General features: G+C 41.2%; 1 protein-coding gene across 5 annotated transcripts in view; it reads right to left on the bottom strand.

Annotated features, from left to right (window-relative positions):
• phldb2b (pleckstrin homology-like domain, family B, member 2b) overlaps positions 1-21253 on the bottom strand; it is a 44195-nt gene that overhangs the window by 18921 nt on the left and 4021 nt on the right. For 3 of the 5 annotated variants that reach the window (XM_078280117.1, XM_078280119.1, XM_078280118.1), the window contains exons 2-8: positions 17202-17258; positions 16821-16944; positions 14696-14794; positions 13840-13923; positions 6742-6861; positions 2683-2867; positions 1202-2350 (exon numbers count right to left, since the gene is read on the bottom strand). In XM_078280117.1, coding sequence (XP_078136243.1) covers positions 1202-2350; positions 2683-2867; positions 6742-6861; positions 13840-13923; positions 14696-14794; positions 16821-16944; positions 17202-17258 — 1818 coding nt within the window. Of the gene's footprint in view, positions 1-1201; positions 2351-2682; positions 2868-6741; positions 6862-11178; positions 11389-13839; positions 13924-14689; positions 14795-16820; positions 16945-17201; positions 17259-21253 lie in introns of those variants that run through there. The other 2 variants (XM_078280120.1, XM_078280121.1) reach the window with 2 other exon arrangements.

Raw genomic sequence — 21253 nt, 5'->3', positions numbered from 1 at the left:
TATGTAAAAAATAATCTTAAACGTCACACTCAAGTCACTTTTTAATCAAGCAATTTTGAATGCATATTTAATGTGTCTAACAGGAGTTTTTTTTTTTACATCAGGGCACAAACTAAAATAAAAATGGTTGTAAATCAAACCCCATCATATAGAAAACTGCTGGGCTGAAATATATGTTCCATCTTGATATTGGGCAAAGTGCAAATTGGCTCTCTGATCAGAGCAGGAGAGGCAGGTACACTACAGTATATCTTGCAAATATACAGTAACTATGAAGAAAAATATCTGGAGGCTGACCAAAAGCCATTGTAAAGCTTGTGAAACACAGTTTGTTCTATACAGCATCCAGAGAACTATTTCCCACAGTTTAAGAAACACCAGTACACTCAGCAGCATATGGCTGTGTGAAGGAGAGAGACATTTAAAGAGGGAGGGATAGTGAGATTAGGAGTCCAGTTGCCATTATATGCTGAGCATCTGTGTGTTTATCCACCTGCTACCCTACAACTCCACTCTCTAATCTTCTTGGTTTCTTTAAGCCACATCTGACTGATGTGTTCTTTGGCTTTTCAGTGGTCCGAACCACAGTGGGCAGCCTCCAGATGACTGACATAAACACGCACCGCGCATACACGTGTACACACACACACACACACACACACACACACACACACACACACACACACACACACACACACACACACACACACACACACACACACACACACACACACACACACACACACACACACACACACACACACACACACACACTTGAATTCAAGCACAGGGTTAAGAATAGTCCTGTTAGTATGGGCTACCTGCCAGGGGCATCTGTGGAGTGGTGAACCTTACTGTGTGTTTGTGTGCGTGTGTGTTAAGATCCCTGGGAGAGTATGTTTGAGGGGACAAGGACGAGGTTAGTGTGAGAGATGCATTCCTAAACTCACTCCATTTTTGTGTGTCTTTGTGTGTGTATGCAAAACAACAGCAATAGTTCACTGAAAATGTAAACGTTTTTCAGTAACCTTAACAGCAACAAACTGTTTCCTTGTCAACAGTCTGTCTGTAAGCATAACTTGTACATTATACTAGATGTGGTCTGTTATTACAGGTGATATCTACATATCTTTACAGTATCATTTGTCCTGAATGACAACATGCAGATGATGGCCACATGTGCAAACACACTCAAACTCACCAGTCTCTCCACCTCCTGCTCACGGAGTCTTTCCTCTTTTTGGTGCTGGTGGTAGTCGGTCAATTCCTCCTTCCCACTCAGTGAGCTGATACTCCCCCTTCTTTCCCTGAAACCTCCAGGTGGGGTCACTCCTGCCTTTCCAAATGACTGCCTCCTCTCGCCCAGCCCCATCCCAGGTTCCAGCCCTGCCTTCCCAAATGAAGACCTCCTCTCTCCAAGTCCAAGTCCCAGGGCACCAGCGGCTACCCCTCGCCTCTCCCTCTCCCCCAAAGACCGTTGCAACTCTGGAGGGCTGGAGCTCGTGGAGCTGATGGAGCCCACAGAGCTAGTGGAGGTCAGGCTGAGTTTTTTGGCCACACGAGGAGAAGAGGAGCCCCCCGTCCTGGATGGGATGGTCACATCAGGTGGGGCGGCTGTGGAAGAGGTAGAGGGGGTAGCAGAGGGCAAAATCTTAGGGGAGGAAAGGGAGATAGACACAACACTTTCTCCCTGTTTTTTGGTCTGCATTTGATTCCTGTTGAAGGGAAACTGGCTGGAGTTACTAGAGTTGTAGTTGAGGTCAGGGCTGGCATTCTGGCTGTTGGGGCTAAATTTGTAACTGCCAGCAACATCGGATCGCCGTGGTGGCAGTGTTGACAACGTCAGGACTCCGTTGTTGTTTTCATGGGGAGATTGGGAGGGGCAGAGGCGTGGCAGCGAGAGACTGTGCCCTCCTCCCATCATCCCACTTAGCGAACCTGCTGAGTATTTCCTGGTTCTATTGCTGGGCGATGGCTCTTGGTTGCCATTGCTACGGCGGCCAAGACGAGGGCTTGATGGCATGCTGGCTGCACCTCCTGTTGATGGAGTGCGAGATGAGGAGGAGGGAGGAGGAAGAGAGAGGAGTAAGTTATTGCTACCATCAACAGAAACGGAGGAGCCTCCGCCATTCCATGTGGACAGTAAAGAAGTTGAGCCCAGGTTGTGTCCCCGCCGGCTATCGCCAATGCCGAATTTGTCTTTGTTGCGACTGACTGAAGAAGAAGGGTCGGATCGTCGTCCAGATTTCAAAGACAATGGCGCACGATCTGAGCCATAGAAACGCCTTGCCTGGTCCTGATAGGCTGATGAGGATGTAGCAGGACTTGTGATAGGTGTGGTGGGAGGAGACTGAGAGATAGAATGGAAAATAATATTAAAATTGGAAATACTATATATATATCCAGTATAATGCATATAAAATATGACAGAGGTTGATGAAGAGAAGATAATGGTGAGGCTTTAGAATATAAGCAGACCTCTAGTCTCCCTAAAGCTTTGTGACAGAAACAAGAGTAATGAATAAATCTTGTGTCGCCGGTTGAACGCTGTAGTGTATATCCCATTCCCAGGACAATGAGTAAGCCCTGGTTAGCCATGTTTACCCTATCCAGGCTAACCTTACGGATTCTATAGTCCCTGCAAGAGCATGATGTAAAAAGCAGAGCTAAATGATGGCTGACCTGTGTCACGCTGAAGTAGGAGGGGTTTGCATTCCCATTGGCTCTCAGGCTGTTCTCCAGGGCAATCTTCTTGCGTTGCAGGGTGTCCATCAAGTCCTGGAGCTCGGAGGCTGATCGCATGCCCCTAGAACTGCTGCTGCCGCCCACCACCGCATGGCTATAGTCACTGCTAAACTTCAGGTAGTCTGGAGGTGGGAGAGAGATCAAATGGAAAATAAATTAAATGGATAATATGGGAAAATGTAGACACACAAATACAGGTGAACATTCATGGGTAAGAGAAACAAGGAGATACAAATTGGGAAACACAGAGGCATATGGAGGGAAATTGCGTGTAAAGAGAAAGAAAAACCAGAGGGCGGACTGAAAAGCAGTATGACTGTGATACGCAATATAGATATATATTTAGATCTTCTGATCCGATGCCAATTTCGATACCGGTTCCTTAACAATATAATATAACCATATGTTTTAAAATCCATTTCAACATCAACAAAAATACATGAAACAGAAAACTTTTTTTTTTTCTACCTTAATTGTGAATCAAAACAGTTATCAAAATAAAACAATTCTGGTAACACTGCTCACTCAGAGTAACATTAATAAAACTGGTTGTGCTTTTGGATAGGGGTGCGCCAATCAGATACTTAGGATTGGTATCAATCAGAACTTGGCCAAAATTAACAAAAAAAGAGAAACCTTTTTGCCACAACATGAACATATTATAAATAATAAAATGCAAAGGAATGTAAAGAACAAAGACTTTTTAGGTCAAACTGCATAATGACACAAACCTTTAACACTAAACTTGGTGACTGCCCAGTTGTCAACATTGAACTAATGAAGAACTAACTTAAGTGCAAAGGAATGTAATTGAATTGCCTTGTTGTTGAAAGGTGCTGTAGAAATAAAGTTGCCTTGCCTTACAACCTCAGCCTGTCAGTCAGTCATCAGGGCACAGAAACCACTGTTGTGCCTGCTTGTCTCAGAGAAAGTGTAACGTCAACAGCACCGCGACCGTTTTCGCCTCTCCATTAATATCATATCGCCGCAAACGCTGTCTGCTTGAAGTTTTGAAAAACTGTAACCACACTTGAAACCACTTTATCGGCATTTCCGTGGCTTCAACAAAACTGCAGAGCCGACGTTGTTTGCTCGAGTTTACTCCGTCCGCACCTCTGTGCGCGTGTGAGTGCGTGTGTGTGTGTGTGTGTGTTGGAGCTCCGCTCTCTGTCAATACAGACGCTTTTGGAACCGAAATTTGGCACCGAAAGATAAATAATTTTTCGATACTCATAGGATCGGAGTATTTCCAGTCCTTTCCAGAGTTTTTTTGTGATTGTTGCGGGCAAAAATCCTTGATTATGCGGCACGTTTTCTTAAAAAATGTGATGGAATATGCGGGATATTTATGCAATTTTATGCCATGAAATTGCGGCAACTTGCAAAAATTGCGGGAACTTGCAAAAACTGCGGTTTCATCATGGCTTCATCGCGGGGTTTGCAGCTTTTCAATGATGTTCACGTCGCGTAATTACGTCACTTCATAACGTTCCCATGGCAACAGGGGAAAATGGCTGCTCTTGTGTGAAGTAAACGCAACATTTTTCAACTTTCTGCTATGCTAAGATATATGTGACTTTTTTGCAACATAAATGCGGGGATTATGAAATCATGCAAGTCCCGCATATTTTGCGCGGAAATCAGCAATTTATGCGGCGAAAGTGCGGCGTATTTGAAAAAATACGGCCCCCCCATAAATATGCGGACTTTGGCTGATTATGCATTGAATTATGCGATCGCATAATGGCGTTTTTCTGGAGGGACTGTATTTCAGTCGGTGCCATAAAGGTATCGATGTTCGGTGCCCAGCCCTACATATGGAGAGATTGATTACATTTCTTTATGTTCAGTTTGTGGAAATTTGAGAGAAAAAAAACAGTAACAGGAAAAGAAGAAGGAAGAAGAATGGAAAAGAGGGAGGGGCACAGAGTCATAAATGGCGGCAGAAGACAGAAAGAGAGAGTGGGGTTGTGTATGTACCTGAAGCTGCAGCTATTCATTGATGGGGCCCATGTCAGAACAAACCCAACCCAAACAATCTGCAACTGGCAGTGAATCACCCAGAACAGGAGTCAACTTACACACTGCATGCACTGCATTTTAACTCTCACGGCTTCAGTTCCTTGCTTAGAATATGATTTTGGGAAATGAAAAAGACCACAAAATATCCTGGAATACCCTCAAGAAGCCCCCCGCCCTTCCTAAAGCCTTTTATTTAAAGCAGCCTCAGCAGCGAGGGGGTCTCCTCCCAAACCTCAACTGAATCAGTAAGATTTAGCAGGAAGGAAGTCCAAACCAAGACAAAAACTATTTTTTACGTGGTAAAAATACCGCTGAGGTCGGCAGGAGTATTTTTGGTTAATAGCACTAGTTCAACTTTTCTGTGCAGAACTCCAAAAAAACCTCCCTAAATATTATCCTGTCATCAAAAATGCAGGTGAAACACTAGGAAGAGGGTAGGAGAAAGCAATGTGTGAGAAACCTGCCCAGAGTTAATTCATCTGTGGCTTTATGTGGAAAAGGAGCTATTATAATGTTCAAGCTTAGACCACCCAGCGTTTAACTGTCACACACGCCCGCACACACACACACAAAAAAAAAGCTTCCCTACAACCTACAACTCTGGCTCCGCCTGAGAGAAACCCACACATGTACAATATGCCAAAAGTGTACATATGTGTTGAAACATTTAAACATAAGTGATAATATTCAACTGCTATTGCTTAGTTGAGTTCAATTGTTAGAGAAACAGAATTCCTAAAAGCGCACATCATAGCTGAATATAAGCCTGAGTGAAAATATGTCAAACCTTACATGGTCGAGAGAAATGGGGCAGAAAATGAAAGACATCATAAGATCTAGAAACAGAAATACACACACACACACACACACACACACACGCACACACACGGTTTGTGTCCATACATGGGCAGATTTATACAGGTGGCCTGGCGTGCATCAACGCTCTTCTATCGTGACTATTCTCTTCTATGCCCAGCTTGTTTTGCTTCACTTAAGTGCACGTGTCAGAGTGTGAGTTTTGGCAATTTGGAGGATTAAGGTCAAGATTTTGGATGCCAAGTTTGCTAACTGTGTGTGTGTGTGAGAGAGACAGAGATGTAAGTCATTTCTACAAAAACATCAAAGAAGCAGTGAAGAGAGGAGTGCATTCCTTTTGTCAAGACGTTTAAAGAGCAAGGAACCACTGATTACGGTACACACACACACACACACACACACACACACACACACACACACACACACACACACACACACACACACACACACACACACACACACACACACACACACACACACACACACACACACACACACACACACACACACACACACACACACACACACACACACCTTGCTCAAAGCCCAATCAATCACTAAGGAGACAGCAGAGTCCAGCTGTATTAGCAGATGACAATAACATTCCAGTATGCTTTGAATTTAAGTTTAAGCATGTGTGTGTGACAGTGAGAGTGTATGTTTAGGAAAGATATATGCGAGGGCTGAAATAAATACCTGCCCCCACCCTACCCTTCAGTCTTTCAAACACACATACTCAAAACTAACATCCCAATCTCACACACCTCTCTGCGTCGGGACTACCTGTGACTTTACCCTTAGACCCCGGTCAGGGCACAGGAGCAAAGATGTCCGTGGGGATAGATGTTACATGAAGAGAACAAGCTGATGAAGAACTACTCAGGGAGATTGAAAATAGGTGAAAAGCAGAAAAAAATAGATGGAAGAGATGACAAAAAAAGGAGGGAGGTGGAAGATGAATTGCTGATGTGGGAGAACAAAGACAGAGAGGAGGATCAAAGAAAAAAGAACAGGGATCAAGTGCAGGTCGTGGGTCAGGGAAGGGGTTTAGCCATCCTTTGTGTGTGTGTGTGTGTGTGTGTGTGTGTGTGTGTGTGTGTGTGTGTGTGTGTGTGTGTGTGTGTGTGTGTGTGTGTGTGTGTGTGTGTGTGTGTGTACCTGTGTTGTAGGCTAAAGCTGACACAGGGCTCTTTTGTGGAAGCATGCTCTTCATTCTGCTTGCCTCCTCAGGATGGTTGAACCGGAAGAAATAGGATTTACCCAGACACAGGGAATAACCTGAAGAGAAAAAACCCAGACACACAGGGTAAAATTAGTGATACAACTCATATTTATTGAAACAGAGGTTGAGTACTCTACATTCAGTGAGAGTGTAGTATAAAGAAAACAGTGCAGACTTACTCATGGATAAAAAAGTAATTAAAAACATGTCATTCTTAGAATTTATTTTAGTGTGGCACAAGCATCAGAAACACAGAATCTTGCTGAGCACACAAAAAACTAGACCACGGTGAAATATACCTTAGGTATACATCATCATACACTACTGTATGCATGAAGAGACAGTTATAAGTACAGCTTTACATTGGTATGAGCCTGGAGTATTTATTCACAGCCAGAAACACACTTGCACCCACTTGTGCACAGCCAGCCATTCCAGACCACAGTGTTTGCTCTGGCCATCAATTAGCCTGAGAGGGCCAGGTATTAAACAAGATGTCAGGGTCACAACCTCTGTAATACACACAGACAGCCACAGCTGTCCAAATACCTCGGAAGGGAAGGGAGAGAGACAGCAGTGCTGACACACACACACACACACACATATATCTGACGCAGGAAAAGTGAAAAAAAACACAGCAAAAAGAAAACAAATGAAAAGACTACACGGATACAAAAAAAGGGCAGCAGAGATTTGAGAAAATCACAAGAGTGGGTAATAAACAAAAAAGTTCCCCTCTCATTTGTCTTCTCTCACATACAATCTATTTGCCCCCCCGCTCCCATTCAGATAAGCACTACAGTAAATCCCCACAATGTTTAGCATGTGTGTAAAAGGCTAAAAAAGCACCTCCTTAATAGCTCCATTACAGTTACATCAGATTCCTTGGACCTGAAGTCACTGAGGCAAGAGGGGGGGATAGCGAGAGGGCGAATGGAAAAAGACTGAATGGAAAAATGTTTTTCTTTCTTTTCCCTTCTCTCATTTTCATCTCTCTTTTGCCCTGTTCTTTCTCATTCTCAACGTAATGTACAGTTTCACCAACATCTCCACTAAAGGTGTTTAAGGTGTTGCTTAAAGAGGTCATGTCTGTCTAGATACTGCGTTAAGAGTGCCTAGAGAGCAGATTCTTTGCCTTCAAAGCTGTAATTTCTCAGCACAGGGGGGGACCTGAGTGCACTGTGGTGAGATGGAGCTAACACCACACACATAAAAACAGTGTAAGAAATGTTTAGTCTACACAGCTGGACTGTGAACGTCTCAAATACATACTCATGTAAACACAATCGTGCAGGTTCGGGCGCAAACTGTGAAGCAGTGGCATCTTGATAAAGAGATCAAAAGATGTGTGTCTTGTGTGTAAAAGAAGAGAAAACACACACACACACACACACACACACACACAGTGTGTGAGCATGATCTAATAATGTGTTTCTCGTTGCTAGACATGAGTAATGTGTGTGTTTAAGTGTTCAAAATGTTGTGCATGCTCTGTGCATCTTTGTGTGTGTAGGAACATGTCTTGTAACAGTGTCTGCCTAATGACTCACATTAACTCTCAGTATATAGCAGAACAGCAAACACACGTGCATGTGCACACACACACACACACACACACACACACACACTGCCAGCAGTCAGTCCTTGTAAAAATCTAATTTCCTATACCCTCAATAGCCTCGCCATGTGCTACCTTTAAAGTGGAGGGTAAAGTGTGTCACCCTGATTTGTTCACAGCCCCTACCCCTCCTGTCTATCTAATTTCCTCTCAGTACTTCTTAGCTAACACAAAACCACTAGCTAATCCTCTCCTCCTTCAGCATGAACAAATACTAGCAGTGTGTGTGTTTGTGACAGAGAAAAAGAAAGGAGGATGGAGAAATTCAAAGGATTTTAAAATATAAAACCTGATGATTCAACTTGTATATCTCCTCTCACTCTTTCAGACACACACACACACGCACCTGGATTATTAAAAAACCTAACCTTTTCCAAACCCTTATTCCTAAAATCCATCGGTGATAAAAGGAACGCAGGGAGTCTGCCACATCCAATCAAAAATCTTAACTGCTTGCTCACAACTAAATTTAAGTCTGCTGACCCACAAAAACACATGCCCACCTCCCTCTAACTACACACACATATAAGACATACCATCCACAATAAACATGTTTAATCTCATTCACATGTTTACCAGTAAATTGAGTTTGCCTCCCACGTCAAATGCGCCCTCCAACACACACATATGGACAGTCCCTCTCCAACGACAACAAAACTGGAAATTAGTCTGTATATACATTTATAGGATAATTTAAAGTTTGCGATCTACAAAGTCAGACCTCAGAGTCTTTGAGGACACAGATGTAGGAGCTGTATCACGCCTGGAGCCAATTTTTAGTTTCCATGTAGATCTGAGTGAACCAAACTACACTCTCACCACAATGTTATGGAAGAGGAAACTCAAAACTGTTTCTCTATTTGGTTAACATAAGTGGAGGAATTGCCAAATTGAGACCATTAAGTTAGAATGAAAAATAAACCAATGATGACAAAGATCCCATGTCGAACATATGCTTGGATGAAACTCACTTACCTGCTAATTGGTTAGGTTTGAAATGCAAAGTAATTACGCACAATTGTCTGAAAACCTCTGAACATAGTTTAGATCCCCAGTTTGATTTTTTTTATCAAAATGCATATTATTTGAAAAACTGGTTGCCTTCAAAATGTTGTAATGATCCCTTAAATCGACATGGTACTGGACTAAAGCTGAATTTACTCATTCATGAAAAGATGCATAAACACAAGGTCCCAGTGGGAGTGTAAATTGGCCTCAAAACCACAAATGAATGCTCTCTGGGGGACAAGGGTCCAGCAGTAACATCATAAAAACACAGACTGGGGAGTAGGTGTAGATTAGATCAGTCACACACACACACACACACACACACACACACGATATCTTCTCTCTACTCTTTCTCAAATCTCATCCACAAAGCATCAATCCATTGGCTCACTCTATTTCTCTCAAGCGAAGGTTGCAGGCCTGAGGACAACCACAGGTATACACTACTATAAACAACATCTAATCTATCAGAAAGAAAAGAAGGGTAAACACAAACACCATGCAAACGGATAACAAATGATTTATTTCTTTTTCATCTAGTTTAGAATGTAAGTAAAAACTAATCGAAAAAGAAATTGCTTGAGGCAGGCAGAAGAAAGACTTGTGAACACAATAACATCCAGGACAATGAAGCAGGTTTTGTTTTCAGGTGTCAGGTATCCTGACTACTGAGCCTGTCCTCACAGCCATAGGCTAGTTGTCTTCACGTGCACTCACACCAGTCTGTGAACTTGCCAGCTTATTCATGACCCTAAGGCATGCACACCAATGTAATTTCCATCAAAAGATGGAGACAATATGCTACACCCAACAGGTTGTAATGGAATGACTCCAAAAGTTGGCTGCAAAAAAGAAATTTGACTTTCACCACTTGGTGGCTTTGATTGCATTGAGTAGCAGCACTGATTCGTTGTAATGGAACGCCTCCAAAAGTTGGCTTCAGATAAGAAATTCGACTTCTACCACTCAGTAACTTGGATTGCATTGAGAAGCAGCACTGATTCACACCTCCACTCCTTAAACACTAAGCCATGTGAAGCTGTACTTTACATGTATGCCATTTAACAAAAAAAAGAGGCTAGGTTAAAAAGGAGCCTGAAGTTACAAATAAAAACAAATAGAAATCAGTTCAGTTTAGTGCATTAGCATGTCCATTGATCTATGGGGACCGATGGGATTTAGTTGTGATGGCTTCCATAGCAGCTAATAGAATTAATTTTGATTTTTAAAAGGAAAATCAATAATATCAGCCAATGAACAAATGCTCTTAATACTCATCATTTAAGTGTCATAACACAAAGCTTCATAATCTAATGTATCGATTGAGGGGAATAACATTGCCCAACCTATTTAAAGAGCATGTGAGTCTGGTTTCAAAACAGTGTGTTCATAAAACACATAAGTAAGTAATACTGTTGTGAATGTGAATCAGCCATCCTTAGCATCAGTGAGAGAGAGAGAGAGAGAGAGAGAGAGAGAGAGAGAGAGAGAGCGCTTATCAAACACACTCACCTCATAGATAGATAGATAGATAGATGCTAACTTACTGCTGTAACGTTAACGTGTTTAGCGTCGTAAGTACAATACACTAATGATTTCATTCAGGAAAATAATAAGGTAGCCTATAGGCCTAAGTATGAAGTAGCTCAAAAAGTTAAACTGCGCCAAAACAGTGACTGGGTAAATGTAACGTACTTTTGTTAGAAGAGTTAACGTAACGTTAGCATAATAAAAGTCCTTTACAAACCTTTTGAGTCCCATTCAGTGAGCACGTATCACGACAAGAACAACTACTTTTACCCTTTTAACGTCTAACAAATTATCATGACAAGACCTCAAAATAACTTCTTCTAGAAATGTAAAGCAAAACTTATAAAATATTTATCTACACTCCTGCCCGGTCCCTGTGTTGTTGTTTGCTTCCCTCCTCAGACATGAGACGCTTCCTCACCGGTCTTGACTCCGTGTGGAAGAAAGTTTACTGGTTTACCGTCCACGAGTCTGAGTCCAGGACTGTACCAACTTTTTGTGAAAAGGGGTAGAAGGCTCAAGATTTACGAGAGCAAATGATTTAAAATACTGTCGAGAAATCCAATATCACTAGTCAAAGTATATGACAACAAAACGACAATTAAAAGAAAAGAAAACACAAGTGTAATTATTTAAAACTATATGTAAACTAACAGAGTAATACGCCATCACCCCTATCTGTATTTGGTAGGTTCAAAGGCTATCAGACAGTGAGGTATTTGGTCGACGCCCCCTCAGTTTCTCTTTGTCTACCTACCTATTTTCTTTCTCATTTCTTTGAAATACCTTGGACCAGTGTAACCCCAAATAGCTGGACTATAGATACTGATTTAAAAACCTTGATAAACTGGTGGCTGGCTTCTATTATAATTACAAACTAATTAATTTAAGAAGTCATACATTTAACTTCTGAGACAAAGCAACAGTAGAAAAAGGGCAGAGAAGAGATTTGAGGGTAGGCCTATGCCAGACAAACTGACTGGCTACAGAAAAAAGATACTGGGAGGAAGTTAAGCAAATAAGAAACACTCTTTTTACTTTGCTTCCCAGCCTGAGTCAAATGTCTCTCCAACTGTTTTTTGTTTCTTTTTAGATGCTTTGTAATCTCACTTATCTGCAAGCATTTTCAACACAACATGAACCCATTGAGTACTCTGTCTTTTATTGGGCAGATTGTGTGTATGTGAGACAGAGAGAGAGAGAGAGAGAGAGAGAGAGAGAGAGAGAGAGAGAGAGAGAGAGAGCTAGTGGTTATTAGAGCAGCTTTGTTTTGTTCAGCAGATAGATTTGCATTTGCTTTAGACCGGTTTGAATACTGGGAGCTTGAGTTTTATGCCCAAACTCCATTTAAATGTAAACTGAAATGCAGGAATAGATATTATCCCATTAATAGTTTTGTGCATTAGAAAGAAGAAAGCCTGCAGTTATACTGCTTGTCACTGTTGTTATTGCCACACAGTGATTTCCATTGTCATCATTGGAAAGTTGTTGTTATGCTGTATGAACCTATTGCTATTCAACAAGTGACTTCCAGCTGTTCCACTGAGTTACACGAGTGAAGCTGATGTGATTCCAGGTCAAGCTCCGAAGTCCCAAATACAGAACAGATCACTTCCTAAACATAGCTAATCATCTCCAGACTGCTCTAGTGTGCATGTGCCTGTGTGTGGTTAGACTAACTCAACCCAGAGCATCTGAGGCCAGTGGATATTCCTGAAAGATGTTCTCTCTCCTGCAATAATTTTCCAAACCATGCCCTTTTGACTTTTTTTTAACCCCTTTTATATCTTTCAGTCTTCTTCTCCACCCCTGCAACTTTACAATGTCCTGGCCTAGTGTGTGTAAACACACTAAGATGATGTCAATATTTGAATCAGCCAGGCACAGCTGGAAGATAAATAGGGCTGTCAATATTTAACTTAAAATGGCCAGGCCACACAGGACACAATGGAAAAGAGAAAAGGGTACACAGAAAGGATGGATTCATGGAGAGGGACAAGATAGGGCAAAAACAGTGAAAAATGGAGAGCTCTGCAAGTGAGTAAATCCAGAAAAAAAGGGGAATTTAGGAGAAGAGAGAGGGCAGACGAGAGATAAACAGTTCAAGAAACTTGCAGACAAAAAACAGACATGTGGGCAGGGGTGGACAGAAAGATAAGAAGAAAAATGCATTAGAATTTGGGAGGATTCTCTGTCTCTGCAAGTTTAATGCAGTCTCCTATAACACAATTCGATGTGCAGTATATGGTCTGCAGTTGCTGGAAGCTGTGACTCACTGTAGCAGCTAGCTGTTCCAAACCACAATGAATTAAACCAAACCAGAGGTACACACACATGCACGACATCATTCAAAAAACATACACAAACATCGTGGGAATGCTCACACACACACATACATAGGTACAGATACGTTTATGTGAAAAAAAAACACACACAAACTATACACCATGTTGTTCCATGCATAACATCAGCACAATGTTAACTGTGCCCATATGACTCATACATAAACCGAAAGGAATGCAAGTTAACCAAACCACAAACTAACCACTCTCTCTCTTTCACACACACGCACACACACACACACACACACACACACACACACACACACACACACACACACACACACACACACACACACACACACACACGACTTAAACATCCCAACTACTATTTTATTGACCAGTAGGTGGCAATATATCAAAGCTTGCAAGTGAAACCAATGGACAGTAGAGGGTATGGGCCTTCTCTGAAAGTAAACTGAGCTATACCGTGTGTGTGTGTGTATGTGTGTGTGTGTGTGTGTGTGTGTGTGTGTGTGTGTGTGTGTGTGTGTGTGTGTGTGTGTGTGAGTGTGAGTGTGAGTGTGTGTGTATCTTACCCTGTGTGAGTGGTGTGGGCACAGTGACCTGCACTCCATCCAGACTGCAGAGGTGACCACAGGGGTCCAGGGTCACCACCCCTCCTGTGTTATAGGTAATGATGAGAACATAGGGGTTCAGTAATACATACCTTCAGTCCAAAGTAAAGCAACTGCAAATTGCTACATCATCATTTACTCAAAAGCACTTTCCCTGTTGAAAGATGACTCCTAACTACACTACCAATTTTAATTATAACATACACAAAAAGGCATTCTATTTATATCGTCACTACGAGGCTTTTGCCCACATGCTTAGCGTAGTAATTATACAAGATGTATCACAAAGGAACAAAAAAACATCAAGAGTGTAATCCATCACTCTGCCTCTCCCTGTCTCTTCAAAGATAATTTTCTTTCATTCACACAATACACTGACGATGTACTGAAAGATATTCAACTTAACAAAAAAATATTCTTTTTTAAACAAATTAAAGATTGTGCCAGTGTTATTAGGTTATTAGGTCAGTTTTTGTGTTTATTATTTACTGAGATGGTATTACTGTAAGCAGATCATCTCATTACAAGTTTGACAAAATGTTTTTAAAATTTTGTCATCTCACTTTATTGGCAGATTTGTTTTCAGTAGGTGCACTAATAACAAAAGTAACATTTTAAGATTATACACTAAACTAAGCTAATTAAAAGCCTGGTTGGTTAAAGGAGGCGCCATTGGCCCTTGCACACTTAGCAATGTAAAGATGCAAATTCTATTACATACAGTACTTTCCAGTCCTGAAAAGATAAGAGAACTGTGTTAATTCAGAGGCCTGCCAATATTATGAATTCATTTTGTAGAAAGTGAACTGACATCAACCTTCATTAATGATGACACAGTGCTCTGCCTCGATGCCGGGACCTTGGATAGTGATATCTTGAGGAAATGGAGCATCTTCTCGGCCTATGCGGGTCACCCCTGGAACATCAAGCAATATGCATAAACATCAGGAAAATAAAACAATATGTAATGATATATATATATATATATATATATATATATATATATATATCTGTGGAAACCATGGACAACATATTTAATTTTTTTTTAATTTAATTTAAACTAATGCAAAAATGCATATGTCTTTTTTAACCATATGGGTGGTCTGTGATACTGTATTATTAATTTCATTCTTCTTCATTGGACACATTTTGGAGAAAAATAGACCCGCAGTTCTCCTAAAATAGCTTGTTCACATTGTTGGCATTCCTCACTGAAATAAAAGGGGGCGTACACCAAGCTGGAAAATGTGTGGCAATGTTGTAGAGGTTATGCAAGAAACATTACGTAAAATGTCCCAATACTGACTTTAGCATCACAATCAGCCTTTGGTCTTATTTTTCAAAGGTTTACCTATCATTTTAATTCCATCCACTGTGTAATACTGTAAAACATTTTGTTCCAAAGTGGCACACTTAACGTTAAAGGAGAAACCAACCAGTGTATCTGCATTACTGTGGATCTATTTTATACAGTATATGTGGATGAATGGCTTACTACAGTTAATCATTTGTCATACGGACTGCAGCCTCATTTGAAAAGTGAATAAATCCATCCACTTTTGTCACTGCACTGTTCTCATAGCTGAGAGGAGGCAAAACAAACAAGTGTCTGTCTCTCTGCATTAGGAATATAATGAGAGCTTTGTGATCCGCACAAGACATGTTAACTCTACAAGTGTATGTGAGAGGCACCAGTGTTATCTAAGGACAAATACTCACTACATTTGAATGAGGATAATGTAATGTCACTCAGTTTGTATTATGTAGTATTCCATCTACTGTCTGCAGGCTATGGAATTCTAATCAGTTGTACACACGTCTCTCACTTTATCATGTAGATCTCTATCGCTACATTATCTCTATCCCTGTCTTTGCCCCCATCTCTTTGCTATCATGTGTTAGGCCAACTAACTGAAACAATAATTAAGCTATGGCCCCTGTGGCTTTCTTAATCTGATGTGTGTGTGTGTGTGTGTGTGTGTGTGTGTGTGTGTGTGTGTGTGTGTGTGTGTGTGTGTGTGTGTGTGTGTGTGTGTGTGTGAAAGAGCGTGATTGAGGGAAAAGGAGTGCAAGACACCTGTGGACGGCTGTTGATATATATTAACTATAAATTACTATAAATTGACCACCATTTTGTCATCCTAACTATCCTGTGTATGTGCATCATGTGTGCCAATATTAGCGATATGCAATTTGTTAAATGAAAAACAGCTTGAACTTATTTGAATACAACTTCTCTAAGGAACAGTGTGAATTTCAGTTTTTCAGTTTAATGGGTGCTTTCTCTCTGTTGTAGTAGACACTGTCAAGAGACCATGTCGTGTGAGTCATCTCTGTTTTATAGCTGTATGGGTTCAGTCTGTTAGCGCAGTGTTTTCTTCATTTTTGTATGGTTAAATGTGGGTTCAGTTTGCACACTAGGTAATTTTCATCCCCAATGACAATGACAATAAATAACCAGGGATATGGATGTAGTAATTTGTTTAAATATGTGTTTTCTTCAGTCCAAGGGAGCCCTGTGGGAGGAAGTAGTGCTGGCTCCTTGTCTTGACTTTATTGCAAGCCAGCATAGAGTATCACTTTCCCCTACTGTAGCCCCCCCACACACACTTCTCCGGTAACCATGGATATTAAGCGATGGGTGGGCAAAAAGAGGGGAGAAGTGAAGCGGGAAAAGGCAGGGAAACAAAGCAAAGAGGGAGGGACAAGGGGGAAGGGAGGGGACAGGAAAGGTGTGGACAGCTTGACATGACTTGTGACAAATTAAATTCATTTAAAAACTCCATGATCCTGGGCATTGGGAAGAGAGAAGATGTATGACCTGGTAATCCTAACCCATGTAGTGTGTGTGTGCTTATATGCTCTGTGTGTGTTTGTGTGTGTGTGTGTGTGTGTGTGTGTGTGTGTGTGTGTGTGTGTGTGTGTGTGTGTGTGTGTCTTACCTTCTTTTAGTGGCAGCAAGGTGATTGCTACACTGAGCCTCCCGCTGCCCAGGCTCACCAGATGAGGCGTGGCTGTCTGGACCTTCAGCCCCTTCCCTGTGTCAATCAGGTCCAGAGGTGGAGACTACAAGCATCAAGTCAGAGTGGAAAGGTCATTTTGACAGTAAATATATGCATCATATTAGTATATAAGGGTTTTGAAATACTGTATCATAATTTGTTGATAAATGACATACAATGTGTGTGTGTGTGTGTGTGTGTGTGTGTGTGTGTGTGTGTGTGTGTGTGTGTGGGTGGGTGTGTCTGTGTGTGTGTGTGTGTGTGTGTGTGTGTGTGTGTGTGTGTGTGTGTGTGTGTGTGTGTGTGTGTGTGTTCTCTCACCTTGGGTTCAACTGGTGACATCTGATCTGACTCAGGTTGGAACATCATGTCAGAGTCCTGTAGTATGGATGAGAGAGAAGTGAAAATCAGCTCAGACTATACATATAATTATCATTTATTCACGATAGTATTTTGTGTTCTGTTTTGAATCATGTTTTTAGATCCAGATATATATTCATATTTTTTCAGTATCTTGTATTTCTTTATATGTACTCAGGTCTTCCTTGAAAATTACATCTTAATCTCAAGGGGTTTACCTGAACACTAACTGCCTATGCTGAAAAAGGTAGTGAATACACACATCCAGGTACACAAATATCCTGTACACGTAAGCAAACACGATATAGACATACACGAGTAGGGTCAAAAAAGTACACAAAAGTTGCACACATCTGCACCAATGATTATGCCCATACATAGCTACATTTAAATACACACACAAAGAAAAAAACAACTGTGCACTGCGTGCCCAGCTGCTGCCACATGGGAGGAACTCTCTGTGTGAAAGTGTTCCAAGGGGAAAATACCACTAGAGAGGAAAACACACACACACACACACACACACACACACACACACACACACACACACACACACACACACACACACACACACACACACACACACACACACACACAAACAATCTGGTTTGCAGTGGTAAGAACTGGTAGAGTTCCCAGATGCCAGTTGCATGACCTGTATGTCCAAGCTTTGGTATAGAGCAAGATTCTATCTTGACATCTTTCAGATGGTCATTGGTAAAAACATTCATGGTTCCCAAAGGGATGATTCCTAATATTTTGGTACCCCCTGACCTCTCCTGTAGTGCCAACATTTCAATTTGTTCACACAAAATGTGAAAATATAATGGACAAATGTTGATGAAATTAGTTAATTCATGCTCCCCAGAATATGGGCCCTTTCCATTTTGGAGACTCAGTAGGCTTTCCTCTTGTGCCACTAGTCAAATGCCCACATATGTCATAATCTAAATGGCAGATTGTGCTTATCACATTCATGCTCCCAAGGAAATAAGCGTGTTAATTCAAGCATTTTTATCAAGTGTTCACCTTAGGACAAACCTCAGAGTAGCAATAGCATCAGTATATGGTTTGTTTCGTTAAACACATTGTGGGGCGTAATACACATTTCAGACTCTAGGGGCCACTAGCGGGGCTTTAGTGTCATGATTATTCTGATTTTGTATTAGTTGACGGTGGAGTCCAAGATAAAAACAAAATAAAAAATGTTTTAAGGGTGGGAATAAGTAGGAAGCCATGAGAAAATTCTGAAATAGGGCAGGATTAGACTGGCATATAAGAAAGAGAATGATAAACTATAAAGAGGAATGAAAACAGTGCGAGATAAATCCAAAAATGACTCAAAAATGTGTGTGTGTGTTTGAGTAAAACACACTCAGATCCAGTGCCAAGGACAACCCCTGCAGCACCCTACAATTCAATAAAGGAAAAACAGTCTCGCTTCTATTTGCGTGTGATTACACATCCATTCAACGGCACACACACACCCAGATGGATGAGTGAAATGCTTCTCACCAAAGCAGAGATGATTACAGCATATGGGAAACCACCCCAACCACATCTCCTTTTCCACCTTCTGTCACCTCCTTCCTCTCTTCCTCTTCTCTCTCCATGTTATTCTGTAATAATCCTGATATAACATACATTATCCACCTCACACAGTTTTCACAATTAGTATCCAGGTTGTTGTCAATGCTCGCTCTCTTCTATTTCTTCAACTGTTTTTCCAACTCTCCAACTTTCTTCCCTCTCTTCTTCCTGTCTTTATTTCTTATCGTACCATGGTACTGCCTTTTTTTAATCTCACTCTCCTCTTTTTTCCTTCTTTCCTCCAATCACCAGCAGAGGAAGTACAAATCAAAGTCAGCTTCTTACCACTTCCTCTAATTCAGCGCCAACTTCCTTTCTGAGGTCACTTCCTGTGCTGCTTTGACACCCTTACTGCCTTTAAACCTACAGTCTATGCTTTAAACACTCTCTCTCTCTCTCTCTCTCTCTCACACATACACACACACACACACGCACACACACACACACACACACACACACACACACACACACACACACACACACACACACACACACACACACACACACACACACACATATGCAAGTGACTTAACCATCCCAAATGGTGCACTAAAGTCTGTTCCAAATCATTGGCATTAACAACACACTGAGATGTCCTGAGATGGGGTTATGAGAATGCAGCCTGCTACACACACACACACACACACACACACACACACACACACACACACACACACACACACACACGCTGCTCTTTGAAAATCAGCCACCCTGGTAACCACTATGCACACACAACAATCCACACATAAAGTCATGCATCAGCTCTTTTTGTTATCGCATGAAGATATGAGGCTGCACATTCTACTGATTTTCTTCAGTTTTATCACTAGTGTAGACAAAGCAAACACACACAGTGTATGATGGCAACATCAGCTGGATAAATGCATAGGCGCTACAGAGATGAAAGATGAAAAATGGAGATCAAAAGCTGATTCAAAGTTCAATGGGGACTGTTTTGAGAATAATGACAAGCCAAGTTTTTGCTCCCACTTCCTGTATGTCTTTTCCCACCTCTTTTACTCTTCCATTCTGCCAGAATATTCTTTGCCAGGTGAGCTTAACTGGGCAGGTCAGGACAAGTCTTTGGCCTTGCTGTGCTCTAGTTTAAGCAGAGCAGCGAGGTGTGTCAACCCCCATTCTAGATTTTCAGATTTCAGCTTTGGCATTCTGAGGGGTCTCCAGTCTCCACAATCTCTAATCACCAGACCTGATGCTATCAGGGCCTCTGGATGTAGAGAGCTCAAGTATTGAGATTACTGCATGGTCTAGGTATTTGCAGGTTTATAGAGAAACTCATAAACACACACATATACTTGTAAAGACCTTTGCTGATATTTCCCTAGCCGTTAAAGCTGCTCTAATAAATATCTTAAAATTGAGATGTGAAATGTGAAAGGGATCACGTGTTGTGACGATTCCTCTTTTCTAGTTCTTTTTATTGAATTTTACAATGCACACAGATTCAAAACACACACAAAAACAAAACAACAGAAAACAACATTCCCACCTTACTCGATGAATTGAGATGACTCTAGTTAATAGAGGAATGTGCAACATGGTATGCAAAAATATCACAGTGTACACAATGCAAAGACAGAATGTAAGGCAATTAGTATTGCAAAGTGAAGTTGAGATACGAAAAGTCAGAAATAGGACTCCCAATGAATGCCAATCTTGCTCTGTTGCTGGATTTAGGCAATGGGTTTTATAAGGTAACTAGAAGGTCCTTCTGAGAGTGCAGACCTTGGCCAAATCATGTCATATTTTTAACATTGTTAATCAGTGTGAATAGTCCCAGTTGGGAACTTATTTATAAATGCAGCACAAATGCCCTATCTCGCAATGATAACAAAAGTGAAAAAATGCTTGTGTATCCGCTCTGTGATTCTGGTCCAATCCAAAATCGAATGGGTTCTTCCTTGGCCTGTTAACTGTTAACATTAACTTGACATGGTGTCATGATGCCATTACAGCTACAATGGAGTTTGATATCAGAATATTTTATAATATATGTGAATAATTAGTATCAGGTTTAGGTAACAAGTAACATTTGAGGCAGACTGAGGGAAAGAAAGTCCAGTAGACTAAACTTTGACATTTCATCACAAACTAACTCCTGATATGGAATGGAAGGTGTTCTTTTCCTTTTATGGGAAAATATCCTAAATGAACAGCCCTGACCTTCTTTTAATACTAAATATAATCTGAAATCTTTTGTACACCTGAACTAGCACTTTCAATAATTAAAGACCAGCTAAAACAACATACACTGTGTTTTTAAAATCACACAGACACAAGTACAAGAACGTGCATGCACACACAGCACACAGTCTCTCTTTGATCCCATCTGTAGAACAGCTGAGTCTCCCCAACAAACTCCATTTGCCCTTCATCACAGATAGAAAGAGATAGAAATATGGGGT

This window comes from Sander vitreus, chromosome 22, assembly GCF_031162955.1.
Source record: "Sander vitreus isolate 19-12246 chromosome 22, sanVit1, whole genome shotgun sequence".
Lineage (NCBI taxonomy): Eukaryota > Metazoa > Chordata > Actinopteri > Perciformes > Percidae > Sander > Sander vitreus.
Note: the sequence above shows the minus strand (reverse complement) of the source record. Positions and strands in the feature narration are given on the sequence as shown.